The sequence below is a fragment of the Anolis sagrei genome, chromosome 2 (genome assembly GCF_037176765.1).
Source record: "Anolis sagrei isolate rAnoSag1 chromosome 2, rAnoSag1.mat, whole genome shotgun sequence".
NCBI lineage: Eukaryota > Metazoa > Chordata > Lepidosauria > Squamata > Dactyloidae > Anolis > Anolis sagrei.
This window is the reverse complement of record NC_090022.1, coordinates 95391106-95406743: the sequence shown is the minus strand read 5'-3', so window position 1 is coordinate 95406743 and position 15638 is coordinate 95391106. Positions and strand designations below refer to the sequence as shown.

Below are 15638 nucleotides of genomic sequence, written 5' to 3'. Positions count from 1 at the left end.
ACAACAACACCGGAGGCAAGATCTGTCAGGAGGTTCGAGATAAGCATGTAATATATATTAAGGACCACAAACAAGCAGCACTGCAATCAGTGGAGTGTTGTGGGAAAGGGCACATTGCTCTTCACTTATCGGAACAGAAATGGCATGCTGCTGCCAGCATATATTAATAGGGCTTGGCAATTCATTTTGTTTCCCAATTTGATTTAGAAACACTTGCTTGGCACTCCTCAAGAAGCAGCATGTGTCCTCTCTGGCAACATTTCTTAAGGAAGGGACCAATATTCTGAAATGGCAAGATCCACAGTCTGAGTCCAAAGGTAGTGAGAGCCATGGCTTCAATACAATATTGCACTGGAGGAATTTTCTTCTCCTTCCAACTCATCCGCACCTGTCCATATTGCCTGAAAACTCAGCCCTACAGAACTGGTTTTGGGGGTTCTCAGGAGGCAGTCCAGCAGTGGGTGCAGTTTCAGATGGTAAAAGTGTGTATTCTAATAGAGATGAAAAGCCAGAAAGAGAGAAAACTGTAAACTTCATTTCACTAAAAATCTCAGTACAGTCACTAACATAGATTAAATATTATTTGCCTCCTATTATAGCCACACAATTTAGAAGTCACAAATCACAGCATTTTTGTTGCTTTTTAAACACATAAGGAACAAAGAAGAACCCCCGTAAACACTGATGTGCAGCAGAAAGAACAGCCTACTAATATAAGTGACATTTATTAATATTCTGCTATATTTACATTTTTTAACATAATAAAATTCTGAATTACCGCTTTGCAGAAATCATAAGGTTATGTTAATTTGTATTTAAATGCACCAGAAGTTAGAAATGAAAGTACAGGTACTTATGTTAAAGACAACCGTAAAAGTACTAGTCAACAAAAATGAAGATCTGCTTTTACATATATTTCAATTCGATGTCACTGACATACGCCGTGAAAGTCCCTATCCAAACTGTGTGCAGTACAAGCATAAGAAATACTGAATACATATTACCAGCAATTAACACTTGTATACCATCTTCCTAGCAATATTCTCTCAAAAACATCCACATTGTGCATGTATGCTTGACTTCCAAGTTGTTCTCATTTTATTTTAACAACAGATACATATGTGCAGAAACACAGTCAGAACAATTTCTATCGTTCCAAGAACACCCCTTCACAATGGCCAGCATCATTACATATCTTACACTAAGAAAACATATTCCAAGTTCATTTTTTAGGAAGGAGAACAAAAAGCAAGACTGACCCCTCCTGGCTAGAGGGCTATAGCTCATGCTATTCAAAGGACTACAAATACTATATAAGGCATTATTAGTAACATCACATACTTGATTGCAAGAGCCGTTTCAAACATTAGCCACTAATGATTCAATGATGACAGGAGTTTTGCATTAAACTATTAAAATTTTACATCTAGAAACAAATAGAAAGAAATGCTTCCTTTTATTATTTTTTTCAACAGTACTTTATTTATTTTAAAGCAGGTGATTATTTTTCTTCTTGTTGTGTTCGGAGTCTTGATTCACATCCTGCAGATGTTCACTTACTAGTTGAGGAGTAATTAATGCAGGAAAACGCTGCCAGAAAACATCTGTCTGAAAGGAACATAAGTAAAAGCATTATTCAAACCTCAAAAAGTTCAGGATTATTAGAAAGCATTCAGAAATTGCATAGATGGCACAATTACTTGGTACTTTTTGTTTCTCTTGTTCCTCTTTACCCACCTGACTTCTATGACCATGTTTTATTCTCATTCCTCTGCTTCACACTTCCATTGTAGGGATAAGACACCGAAGCAGGGACTCAGTGAATAACTATTTCCCCTCTTTTCCCAAAAATTAAACAATGGGAAAGAGAAGGGTAACTGACAACACTAGACTTTCAACCACCATTCACTAGAGTGACATTAACAAAACAAATATTTTTTGCCTTGCTTTTCCTACTACGGCCATGTGTAGTAGTCATAGACAAGACTGTTACATTCTTGGCAGCAGAGTAGTCCCTCCAAGAAGCATGATAGACAGAACATTAATGGGAAAAATCCTGTTCTAATTTTAGCTTGTTGTGTACGTTTTATACTATTCATTTTTGTTTAGAATGGTTTTCAGAACTGTTGACATGGGGGGGGGGGGGGTAGAGAGATTGGAATCTTATTGGGATATTGGTACCTAAATTATAATCGCTTATAAGATAGTGGTCACGTCATCCATCTCAGCAGGTCTGCGAAAGCTAGAGCCTGTAAGTACAATTCAAAGAGAAACCCAGGGTGGTGCCGTGGTTTGAGAGCTGCACAAGGACACTGGAAAACCAAAGTTTGAATCCTTGCTCACACATGCAAACTCACTGGGTGAGCCTGGGCAAGTCACACGCTCTCAGCCTCTCAGGCAAGCTTCCTCGGAATAAATTCTTCCAAGTAAATTCCACAATAGGCTTGCTTTATTGTTGTTTATTCGTTCCATTGCTTCCGACTCTTCGTGACCTCATGGACCAGCCCATGCCAGAGCTCCCTGTCAGCCATCACTACCTCCAGCTCCTTCAGAGTCAAGCCAGTCACTTCAAGAATACCATCCATCCATCTTCCCCTCTTCCTTTTTTCTTCCATTTCCCCCAGCGTCATTGCCTTCTCTAAGCTTTCCTGTCTTCTCATTATGTGGCCAAAATACTTCATCTTTGCCTCTACTATCCTTCCCTCCAATGAGCAGTCGGGCTTTATTTCCTGAAGTATGGACTGGTTGCATGTTCTCGCGGTCCAAGGCACTCTCAAAATTTTCCTCCAACACCACAATTTAAAAGCATCTATCTATTCCTTTGCTCAGCCTTCCTTTTGGTCCAGCTCTCACATCCATAAGTTACTACGGGGAATACCTTTGCTTTAACTATGCGGATCTTTGTTGCCAGTGTGATGTCTCTACTCTTCACTATTTTTTCAAGGCTTGCCTTAGTGTTCCCTTAAGTCGGAAATTACTTGAAGACACACAACGAGAAGCAACAAAAGTTTTCTTTCAACCCTGAATATTCCAGATCTAACATTTTAAAATGGTTTCTAGACCTCTGTTATTAGTTTTGAATACAATAACACGTATTCTAGATTGAGAAATCAAGAAGTAAGCCATCTCATTTTTGTTTCTAAAATCTTGCCACTTCAAAGTTAATTTTAAAATCCAAAAAGACCATTCATTTTTTTTAACTTAGCCTTTGCACAATGATAGTACTTAATACAAATGCAATAATTTAACCAATTAATTTAGTAATCTATATGAAAACATGTTATGTGTTAACTGGCTATAAAAGACTGACTCTTGATACTTCCTAGTGGGACCCTTTGAAGACATTATTCATACTTCTCTCAGGACATTCCCTGAAATGCTTTGCTACACAAACACAGGGAATCAGCCTTCAGTATACTACTTGGTATTGATTCCTAGGTTTATGGACGTTTAACACTGATTTCCTCCCCCCCCCCCCCCCCAAAGAAATGCTAGCAAAAGGTAAAGGTTTCCCCTGACATTAAGTCTAGTTGTGTCTGACTCTGTGGGGTGGTGCTCATCTCCATTTCTAAGTCGAAGAGCCAGTGTTGTCCATAGATACTTCCAGGTTCATGTGGCCGGAATGACTTCATGGAGCGCTGTTACAAGAAATGCTAGCCACTATTTTATTTCTCTTACTTTAAAATATCTGCCTTGTTTTTCATCTTTCATCATTCAAAGTGTTTGTCTGCTTTCCGATACAAAGCAGTCACTAAATTCAGTGTGCATCTGAGGAGATCAAAATGAAGATTGTAGAAAGATTTTCAATCCTCTCTGCTCTGTTTCAGGTACCACTTGAATTAACACTGGACTTCTGTATCACCAAATTTGACCATACTAGATATTCATCATTTTTTCAACATATGTAATATCTTATTTTTATTGTCATCATATTATGGCTGACCACTCGTGGCTGAGTCTGATTGTCTTTCAGGGTTAGAGACTTGGCGGTGGGTTCGCAAGTGACTATAGAGACCTAGTCTTGATTTTGTTAATAACTATCAGTGTTTGAAACAAAGCATATGGGTTCCAAGATCATTGGGAACACGTGATCTAGTATTGTTCTTTTATCTTGTTCACAAATCACAATACTAGCACCCAACAGTCTGGAATCTCAATACTTGGCTAACCTACTCAGTAAGAGAAAATACAGGAATAGTAATTTTATAAGGATTAAAGCAAATTTAGCGATGACACTAAAAGGCCAAAGAATTAACACAGGCTGTTAGCGTACTGAATACGAGTTCCTTTACAGGGTTGGAAAGATGTGATAAATTAAGTTCATCAGTTCCTTACAGTAGACTTTTCCCCATATGGTCTATAAAGTTATCTTACAGATGGCACAAATGATAAACTCACACAGCAAAGGACCACACTTTTACCTGCACTGAAGTAGAAGTACAGTATATCATTGGAAGAGAAAAAGGTGATTCACAGTCTCCCTCTCCTGGCCTAACCAACAACTAAATTGTAGACATTTTGACCAACAGAACAGTAGGCCTTCTTAAAGAGCCATGGGCTGAAGGTAAATAAGATTTTCAGAGGAATAAATCATATTCCATATTTTCATAGATTTAATTAATGCTATGAGATTACTGGTGAGTAGAAATAACATTAGATAAAACTCAAGAACAAAACTCGTGTAGAACCTAGTGCAAGACATGTGTTGAAGGATTCCGTTTATTCATGAGCATAAGTTGTATTGCTCTTTCAGCTGATGTTGATATATTTGATATTACTAGTCTACAATGGGTTATTTTCTGCTTTTTTAGATGCAGTTCATCTGCTCTAGCATTCTTCCTGTAATAAATAACTGCACATAGGTAGATTCTAGTTCCTACAGTGGCAACTTATTCAAAACTTGTGGTGGAACATACCTTTGGCACAGGGTGTCTAAACCAGATTATAGAATCATAGAATCATAGAGTTGGAAGAGACCTCATGGGCCATCCAGTCCAACCTCCTGCCAAGAAGCAGGAATATTGCATTCAAAGCACCCCTGACAGATGGCCATCCAGCCTCTGTTTAAAAGCTTCCAAAGAAGGAGCCTCCACCACACTCCAGGGCAGAGAGTTCCACTGCTGAACAGCTCTCACAGGCAGGAAGTTCTTCCTAATGTTCAGATGGAATCTCCTTATCTTTTCTTAGTTCTGATCTTGTTAAAGAGCATAATAGTTTGCTCTGAGTTCAGTACTGAACTGAGTTCAGTTAAGTGTACAGAAATTGCTCAAATACAAATGCATGTGCCTGTCTTATTGCTTACACTGGGACTGCAATAAAGTTGACTTCAATTTATGGCAACCCTGTAGTTGAAAGACCTCCAAGTCATTCTATCACTAACAGCCCTGCTTGGGTCAGACGACTCTATGCCGTGTCTTCCTTGATTAAGTCCACCCATTTCTAATGATGTCTTCCTCTTTTCCTACTGCCTTCAAGAGAGTCATGTGTTCTCATGATACGGCCAAAGTACAATCATCTTAGTTTAGTCATCTTGGATTATTATTAGTAGTTTTAGACAGAGCAAAAAAAAAAAAAAACCTCCACAAAACATGAAGCAGCCTGCTAATCAACAGCACTAATAGTACAGAACTGAAAAAACTCTAGCAGCAGCAAAGTACACCAATTACTGTGAAGTTATGATCCAGGAGGACTAGTAAGAAAGCACAAATACTCTAACAGCAAAGCGTTTTCCTTTTAAATATTTTTTCCAGTTCATATGTTATAATATGGGGGGGGGGGGGGGGGGTGCCAATTGCATTTCTTACACAACTCATGTCATGAGGATGTTTTTGAAAAAATGTTCCTAAAGGAATCTTCATTCTGTGTGTGGTCAAGTTATGTGCCTTATTAATTGCTGGAAAGAGAGGCAATTTTTAAAAAATGTTTTGTGTGGTTTCCGGTCTGCTAAAAGGAAAAGGAAAACGGTGGTTCAATTTTAATGGACACATGTTTAATGAAATCCAATTTTTCATTTTTCCATTACTGTCCTGAATATGTCCAGGTTTCTTCTGGGTAACACTTCTGTGGAATGCCTCTAATGCAATCTTCCTCAAATATTTGGGTATCCTAACAAGTAGTGAACTAGCTTGATAGATAAGCACACAGAGGTTTTCATGTGGAATCGTATGGATTCCATTTTGTTGTATACAAAGAATTAAGGCAAAAAATAATTAAAATGAACCATATTTCACATTATTTACTTAGTTATGAATGTGTAACTAGGTAGTGTCTCCTGACTCAATTCCCACTCCACAGTCACTTTGCCAGGAAGCAGCTTCAGTGGAGATAGAGACTTGTTCAGCCGGCAACTGGGGCACAAGAGAATGGCGTTCCCTTCCCTCTTTCTGCCTGTAAAAGACTGTGACAAAGGATTTTGATGGAACCTTTCTTTTGATTGTTGAACTCTCTCATCACCAGGAGGAAGTGGAAATGTCATCCTCCTGCACCCTGATCACCAGCTAAATAGACCCCCAACTATCTGCAGCTATTGCCTGGTAAGATTTGGGAGGACATTTACAATTGATGTAACAGAAAGTGTTACTATTTCAGACCACTGGTTGTTGCTCATTGCTTTTATATTGTGTTATATATCTAGTTGTTTTATATTGTTTTATGATGTTGTTATTGAATTTTAATGTGCTATTTTAATTATGTTGTTGGGCTTGTCCTCATGTAAGATGCCTCGAGTCACTTTGGGGAGATGGAGGCAGGGTACAAAAATAAAGTTGTTGTTGTTGTCATGCTGGATTATATTTGCAATTCAAGCAGCTCCCCCTTCCCTACTTTGCCAGGAAGCAGATTGAATTGCAGTCTATTTCTCCCTTATAAAGGTTTCACTTCTTTCTGACCACCGTCACCTGGCAAAAAAGCCCCTCCTTGGATGTAACTTATTCTCCCCACTTCCCCTTCCCCCTCCTCTCTTCAATGATGCTGAAATTGCAGTGATCCACTTGATGAAAGTGAATTCAACTGGAATCCTCATCAATGCATCTCATCACCAGTTGAGTTTGCCCTTTTCTGATCTAGCAGTTATGAGTAGTTGCTACCCAAGACTGAGGTGGAAAAGAGGAATTTTCTTTCTTTTCTACCTTTAGGAAATGAAAATAGCACAGAAGGGAATGAAAAGTATATATATTAGAGTGAATACAGAGCTGACAGAAGTGGCAGTGAGAAGAGTGACTACAAGTTAACTAAACTGATCCTTGCTGAAACTTACAATGCTTTTAAAGTAAGTATTTGGGGAGGAATGTAGTTAAATAGAGTTGAATGAAATAATATGTATGAAATGAAATTGGCATATGTTTAAATATTTTAAAGTATTTCTAACATTATTTAGGTAATTAAAATTAAACAAAAATGGAAACCACTACCCTGATCAACCAAAGCTGTCTAATCCTTTCTGAAAGTCTAACAAATGTTATTGCGGCATAAGGTTTCATAAGCCAGAGCCCAGTATGTCTCACATCCAACCCTGTGGTGCTGTCTCATCAAAGGCTCTACGAGGCCACTTATAGTAATTTTAAATAAATGAATTGGGGTCATGAGTGGCTTTAAGTGTTCTAGAAATATTTCTAGAGTCTTTTCGTAAGTCCTTATCTAGATTGCAATGAAGCAGAAAACAAAGCAAAAATGCCTTTCAGATTAATTTTATAATTTTGACATAAAATAGGTGTGCAATTAAAAAAAAGCTGGGGTAGTGTTCAGAAAAACTTTAAAATGTTTTTTAAAAAAAATACCACAGGAAGTCTATGTACAACTACAGTCATGGTGTAACAGCAAATAAGACTACTTACCAGCAGGATACAAATCTTCATATGATTTCTTTAAAAATATTTGTGTTGTTTTGTGTGTGTCTATATTGTTTCTAACTTACGATAATAGAATATTCCTGTCAAGTTTCGTATCATGGTTTCCAGAGTCAAATGCTCAAACCACTATACCATGCACGTTCTGTTAAGAAAACCATGCTTCTGCTAAATCTTAACACGAAATTCAAACACTGGCATTGAATGCTTTCTTGCGTTTTAATTTTATAAAAACTTTGGGCAAGAAATTGTATCTAATAGTGCAGTCTTGCACATGTCTCCTTAGAAACAAAAGCTAAAGAATGAAATGGAATTTACTTCCAAAATAAGTACACACATGATTGCAGTCGCAAGCACCTATTCAGGAAAGGATGAGCAGCATCAGCCCTCCAAATGTTACCAGGCTGCTACTACCATCAGCCCAGACCGGCATAGCCAACAGTAAGAAATGCTAGCAAATACAAGTCCAACACCATCTGAAAGTCTACAGCTGCCCATTCTTATTTTCAACAAAGCAGCTTCCACCAATATCACTAGGATTTAAGTTAATAAAATGTGTGTAGGGTAATAGCAACATAGAACCCTCACAAATAAAATGAAATAAATCAATAACTTATATTCTATTTAATCCATGGAAGGAAGCTTGGAATACAGAATAGTATTGAATTTTCACCAGACAAAGAAACACACAATAGAAATCAAATCAAGTCTACCAAAGTATTACCTTTAGTAAATAAACAGAACTCTAGTCCTGGGAAGAGTAGAAAATGTGTCCGGCATCTTTCGAACTTTTGCATAATTGATAAATCCCCTGAGAAACAGGAGGAAGCCTGTAGAAAAAGAACTCAGTTATGTTATACACATATATTGTGCTCCTGAGAGATATAACTATTCTATTACCAGGTTTTAATTGGATGCACTTTTCTTTGTTTCCTTGATATGATGCTTCTGCCATAAGGTCAAACTATGGGAAGGCCAAATTAGTTTTCAGGTTCAAGCAAAATGGGAGACTGTGGCTATCCTCAAGGTCAATGTCAGAGAAGTGGCACATGCCCATAAACACAATTTGGCCATGCAGTTTGGGGCCATAGCTGAAAAATCCCAGGGTTTATCCCCCTAAGGGCTTGACATCTAAGAAGCAGAATCCAGTTGTGGTTCTTATTATCTTAACTATGGTTATGATCTCCACTCCAGAAAGGTGAAGCACTTTTTTCACCACATGGTCAGAAAAAGAATAGTGTCAGTACTACATATCATTAAGAAAGCAACTAATCAAAACTGTAGTACAGTGCATATTTAACATTGATATTTTTTTTGCTCCAATATGCAGCACTTGCTCCAATATGCACTTTATCTCTGCAAACTTCACATTCTATTTTATCGCTCATTTCCACAGTTAGAAAAATATCTTTCTGCTGATAATGTTTTCTGCATAATATTACATCTGTACAAGATAAATACTGGTCTCACTCGGATCCTTATAAATCTGAACTGCTAGTTCAATCCTGCTTCCTCTTCTTTAACCAAGTACTGATTCATAACAATAGCCATCCACTGTTGCAATCTCTGCTACATTTACTCAGGGACCTGTGGTGAGGGTTCGTTTAAGGTTTTTATCTACCATCTATGTTTTTTATACACTTGTGAATACCAGATGGGACGCTAATTTGATCAGGGTTCAGGACTGTAGCTGTCTTTCCTCCCATCTCAAGCTGCAAATGAAATACTGCTTTGGAAAAGGACAGGAACTTGAATCACAGAGGCAGTATTTTTTTAAAATAGTTAAGCAACGACTTTCCAGCATGGCTTTCCACACTATGTCCACTAGATGGCCAGATTCTTACAAAGAACAAAATGTCTACAAGCATGGAGAATATGCTTAAAATCCCCCTATAAGTAACCACCCTACTAACATAAAAAGCTCGCAGAAATGTTTTTTTTCTAAAACAACATTAGGATACATCCCCTTACTTTATTTTTTTTTAATAAAGGATGTATATGTTTTGGGGGGGAATAATGAATAAACAGCAATGTTTTAAACATCTTTAAGGAAAAACTTGAACATAATGTTTACTTATTGTTTATGTATTGCTTACCTAATACAAGAAACACCCACCACAACCAGTACTGGCCATCAAAATATCCAGGGAAATAAGTGGAGAACTGAAAAACAAACCAAATAGAAACACACAAGAGAAAGAAGAAATTAAATAACATCAGTATGTAGTTAAGGATTTTACACACTGACATTTTATTATTGGCAAATTGCTAGACTTAATGTTGGATTATGTTCCTCATATTACTTGTTTCAGTAATAATTCAGGGTTTAAATTATTATTGACACTATGCTGCTATGATTTCCAAACCACTAAAATGAGACAGTGCAGGCGACTCAAGGATAATTAACTACTTCCCATCTCCCGGGGCAGAAACAGTTGGTTTAAAAAGCAGCATCCCTTTGACAGTGATCCATGAGATACCAGACATAAACTCCCATTCCTAGATTAATTCAAGTTGTGTGCAATGTTTCAAATAGAAGGTATTCAACCTGCAACAAGGTCTGATGCTGGCTTGATTCATCCTGTTGTAGTCCTCAGTAATGATACCAGGATTAGAATGCATTCCCATGAACAAGGACCCATCTACAGTTCAAAGCTAGCTTCAAACTGTGGAGGCTACATGAGAAATTCCCACAATGGTGCATGAGAAAAGCCCTTAATTCCTCTGTAATCTTCTGCACAGTGAAACCACTTTCTTCAATACCAGTTGGAAACTGTATTAAATGATCAGTGTAGATGTGCCCCAAGTCATCATGTTATACATTTTGGTTAAATAAAATAGGTCATCTCTCTGAAGACAAGAGTTGTATAATGAAAAATGTCATTAAAATACACTGTAGCTCAGTAGTAGGGTCCAAGATTTTCACACCAGATAATCCAAGGCTCTCTCTAGTTTAAAGAACTTATTGGTAGCAGGCATCTTGAAAAGCCACTCCTATTTAGAGTGATCAATACTGCACTAGAGCATCTTCATTTTGTACACACACACACACACACACACACACACACACACACATATATATATATATATATATAGAGAGAGAGAGAGAGAGAGAGAGAGGAATTACTACAAGTTATTTTTCATAGACAAAAAGGACGGAATATATCCAGAATATATCCAGTAACTCTAGGCTGAAGTCATAGAATCCTTGAGTTGAAAGAGACCACAAGGGTTACCCAGTCCAACCCCTGGCCATTTAGAATTTTTTTAATGTCTTTTTTTATTGTAATGGTATCCATCTAATCCATCGAAATAAACTTACTTTATATACATCCATAAACCATTACATTTTTGCCCCCTTTTTCCCTCCCCCCTCCCTTCAACTTTACAACAAAGCATTTTTAAGTGCAGCCAGTCAAGGATTCTGTCAATTTTTTCCTTTATCTGATCATTAGCTTTCTCTTCTTCAACCCATTTCACATATCTTAACAAGTTCTCTTTGATTCTTTGTATTTTTATAGACCATGGTATATCATGTTGTATTATTCCCATAATATCAGATTGTACTTGTTCATAAGTGTATTCGTTCCATCTATCCATTGTCCATTTTTTCTTATCCTTCCATCCCAATGCTTTTACAGCATGGGCAGTTTTAACGATCACCATCAAAGTTTGTTGGTCTTCTTTCTTCGGTGTTTGTAGGCCCAACGTTCCAATTTCCAACAGTCCTGGCCCAATGTACAAATATACCTTGAATAGCCCATTTATTTGTTCTAATACCCTCTTCCAGAATCTCTGCACTTCCTCACATTCCCACCACATATGTGTAAACCACCCCTTCCCCTTTTTACAATGCCAACAGTTTGAGCATTTTATTTTATCATATATGCTAGCTGAGCTATACCACTTTAAATAAATCCTTTTTACATATTCTTGAAACTTTTCCATTTTAATGGTACTTACCCCCTTCATTATCTTTTCCACTCTTTCCTCTTAAAGTATGCTTTCCTTACTCCATTTTTGTATTATCGTTCTAAGCATTGTTTCTTTTGCTTCCACTATCATTTTATATATTACTCCTGCTCCCCCCTTTTTACCTTCTTCCCTTTATCTGATCAGGGAATCCAACTTACTGTATATACTCGAATATAAGCCTAGTTTTTCAGTCCTTTTTTTAGGCTGAAAAAGTCTCCCCAGGCTTACACGCAAGTCAATATTATTATTTTACTTTGTTGTTATTATTATTATTATTATTATTACATTTATTATATTATTGTTATTATTACATTCATTATTTTACTCGATTTATTATTGTTATTATTACATTTATTATTTTACTCTATTTATTATTATTGGAGGACATGTAAGCATATTTACATTGAAGAAGGTTAGAATAATGGTTTAAACAAAGTTGGACAGTCTTATCTTGAATTACAATTTTATGTAAATATTCAAAAACATTTAACCTACTGATGCCTACATTAATATAATTTTATTGTTATCTATTTTTATTTTGAAATTTACCAGTAGCTGCTGCATTTCCCACCCGCGGCTTATACTCGAGTCAATACATTTTCCCAGTTTTTTGTAGTAAAATTAGGTGCCTCGGCTTATATTCGGGTCGGCTTATACTTGAGTATATACGGTATTTTCCTCTCTTTTTACTCCATTCTTCATCATTTCCCATAGTCTCCTCAATTTCAACCAATTTTCTCTTCCACCTTTTCCCACCAACTCCATAAAATCAATCAAGTCTCCTCCGTTATTATATAAATCCTTCACTCTTACAAATCCTGCTCTATTCAACTTCTTCAGCCAGCACTCCTCTTCATCCTCAAACAAGCTATATAATGGAGACCATTTAGATAATGTGGGGATCCACTGCTTTTGCCATTTTCCCCATATTATAAAAGCTAATCTTCTAGGACCCTCCATTCCTTTTATAGTCCGTTTTATATTCTTACTAAAAATACCAGCTTTTTCTTTACATCCATTTCTTTCAATTTCTATTCTAATCCATTTCTGATTTCCCTTATCTATTTCTATTAAATACTTAAACTGAAAAGCTTCATAATATGCTAGTAGGTTTGGGACTCTCCAGCCCAGTTGATCCCTTCTTGCATAGACTATTTTCTGAGCCACTCTTGCTTTCTTTCCTCCAAATACCCATTCTTGTAACTCCTTATCCCACTGAGCTATTTGACCTGGCCTCAGGGTCACCGGCAGAGTTTGAAACAAATACATTTTTTGTACCACACACATTTTTAGCGCTCTGATTCTCCTCGGGATTGATAGGTTTTTCCCTTTCTGGCCTCTTAGTTGTCTCCATCACTAGCCATTTAGAAACACACAATCAAAGCACTCCTGACAGGTGGCCATCCAACCCTTGCTGGATCAATAAACATCTGATCAACTGAGCACTTTAGGCTCTTTCTGAAAATCACTTATTTCTTCCAGGTAGGTAGGTAATGGACTGTGACACATCACAGCATTCGCAGAAAAATAAATTTCAATATATCTGCCTTTACAGCTTCACAGATGTAACCGTTAGGTTATTTCAATCAAATTTGTTCAATCACATATAAGAGGGTAGAAGATATGTGACCCTCCAGATAATGTTATACTGGACCTCCCATCATTTCCCAGCTAAGAAGCTGACTTTAAAAAGCTGCTTTCTTTGAAGTCTAATAAAAGTAACAGCATGCTGCCTGCAGTTATTCTGAAATTACATCTACTCAGTCTGTTTGGGCACAAAGAAATGGTATAGGCTAAGCATCTCTAAGCAAACAAAAATCAAACCATATTTGGAAGGTCTGATATGAAATCTCAGTATTACTACTACCAGGATTGTAGTTTAACAGTCATGGAGTCAGAAGCAAATTTGTGTGGATTACAAGTCACTCAAAAACTATCAATTTTGATTCTAGCATATAATAACAACAACTAGTAAAGATATTATTTTACTTCTGTATTACCATTTTATATTGCTATTGGCTTAGCAAGGATTCAGACCCAGGTCTTCTAAAGTCCTAGGGGAATCATTACACCATACTAACTCTGAGATGTAAAGTACTAATCCCTAAGAACGGTTTGTATAAATGTACACCCAGAATGAAGAAATCAGAATCAATACTATTTCAGAAATCAATCTGGAGAGATCCTGGATTTTAGGCTACAATATCAAAATGCTTTTAACGTATCTGTCCAAATTTTATCTTGAATGCAATCACTAGATATTTATTTATTAATTAAAAAGAGCTGCCTCTTCAATTTGTAAAATCAATAATTTTCCAATCTGCATCTTACCCTGACAATCAGAATCCACTTAATGAGAGAGAGGCCAAATCCAGAAATGGCCCCATATCTTCCTGCTGCTGAAGTAGTCAAGCAGAAAGAGAGGAAGAATCCAATCCAGTTGAAAAGGAATGCCACTAGAAAAGCAAAATGAGAGAAAGATGTCTACTGGCTTATATTGTATCACATCAATCAAATATTTGTTTCTAATCTGGATTATTTAATACAAATGAAGTGAATATTTTAAAAGAAACAAGTACACTGCTTGCTGCTACATGACAGTGCAGAGATTAACAAAGATAGCTACCAAAACACTCTGGGGGAAAAGGAGGTAAGAAAGATCACCCTTTGCAGAAATGTGTGTGTGGACTCAAGCTACTGGCACTAGAGATTTTGGGCTCATCTAGACTGTAGAATTAATGCATCTTGACACCACTTCAACTGCCATGGTTCAATGCAATCGAATTATGGGAGTTGTAGTTTGGTGAGGAACAAGCACTCTCTGGAAGAAAGGCTAAAGCCCTTGTAAAATTACAACTCCTTTCATGCTATGTATGTGGTTTCCAGAATCATCTGATTAGCCAACCTGAGGGTGCACCTACACCATAGAATTAATGTTTGACACTACTTTAACTGCCATGGCTCAATGCTATGGAATAATTGAAGTTGTAATTTTATAAAGAATCCTGGTGACTCACAAAACTATAATTCCCAGGATTTCATAGCATTGGACCACAGCAGTTAAAATCATATAAAACTGCATTAATTCCACAGTGTAAACGCACCCCGAGAAACACGATGCTGGACCAGGGGGATCTTCCATTTTTCTTAAAAAGTTCCATTCTCTTTCAAAATAAAAAGCAAATGTAATACACATTTCCCACTTCTTATATGCCTTGCTTCCCTGGACTTCCTTTCTTCTAGATATGAAAAGCAAGGGATGTCCACAGCACATCCCAAACCATTTGAGTTAATTGACTCAGGATGAAAGCCTGGAAACCTCAAGTTCATGGTGCATCACACTCCACGTGAACAGGGTTGAATAAGTGCCATACAATCAGTCTGAATAATCAATATTCAGATGAGGAATCTACTATAGGAATGGACTATTCCAAAACATCAGGTCAATCTGCTAATAGTTCTGGCATCTTCAAAAATGCCCGTCTTTTGAAAGGTACTCACTGAAGAAGGTTAGCATGAAAATGCCATCATTTCCTATCCTCAGCTGGTCAGTATCATCAAAATCATCCCGTGCCACAAAGTCTTCTTCCTAAAAGAGAAACATGTCAAGATGGCTAACAAATCTGTGACAGAAGCAAAACTAGATCATACTATCAGGATAAGGTTTACATTATTTAACCACGGTTTAAGGGCAAGACTTTCCCCATCCTTTTCAGTGAATGTCACAAAAGAGTAAGAACTACATATTTTGTATCTGAATTCTTTATGCATTTAGGAGTAGACATTAACCTAATAATGTATCAAATCTTTTCATCCATT

At 37.0% G+C, this 15638-nt stretch overlaps 1 protein-coding gene across 1 annotated transcript in view; it reads right to left on the bottom strand.

Annotated features, from left to right (window-relative positions):
- Positions 1-709: 709 nt before the first annotated feature.
- The window catches only part of NDFIP1 (Nedd4 family interacting protein 1), a 32840-nt gene continuing 17911 nt past the window's right edge, over positions 710-15638 (bottom strand). Inside the window, exons 4-8 of the mRNA XM_060765193.2 lie at positions 15321-15408; positions 14151-14275; positions 9941-10007; positions 8569-8674; positions 710-1608 (exon numbers count right to left, since the gene is read on the bottom strand). Coding sequence (XP_060621176.1) covers positions 8571-8674; positions 9941-10007; positions 14151-14275; positions 15321-15408 — 384 coding nt within the window. The 3' untranslated portion in view covers positions 710-1608; positions 8569-8570. The remainder of the gene's footprint in view (positions 1609-8568; positions 8675-9940; positions 10008-14150; positions 14276-15320; positions 15409-15638) is intronic.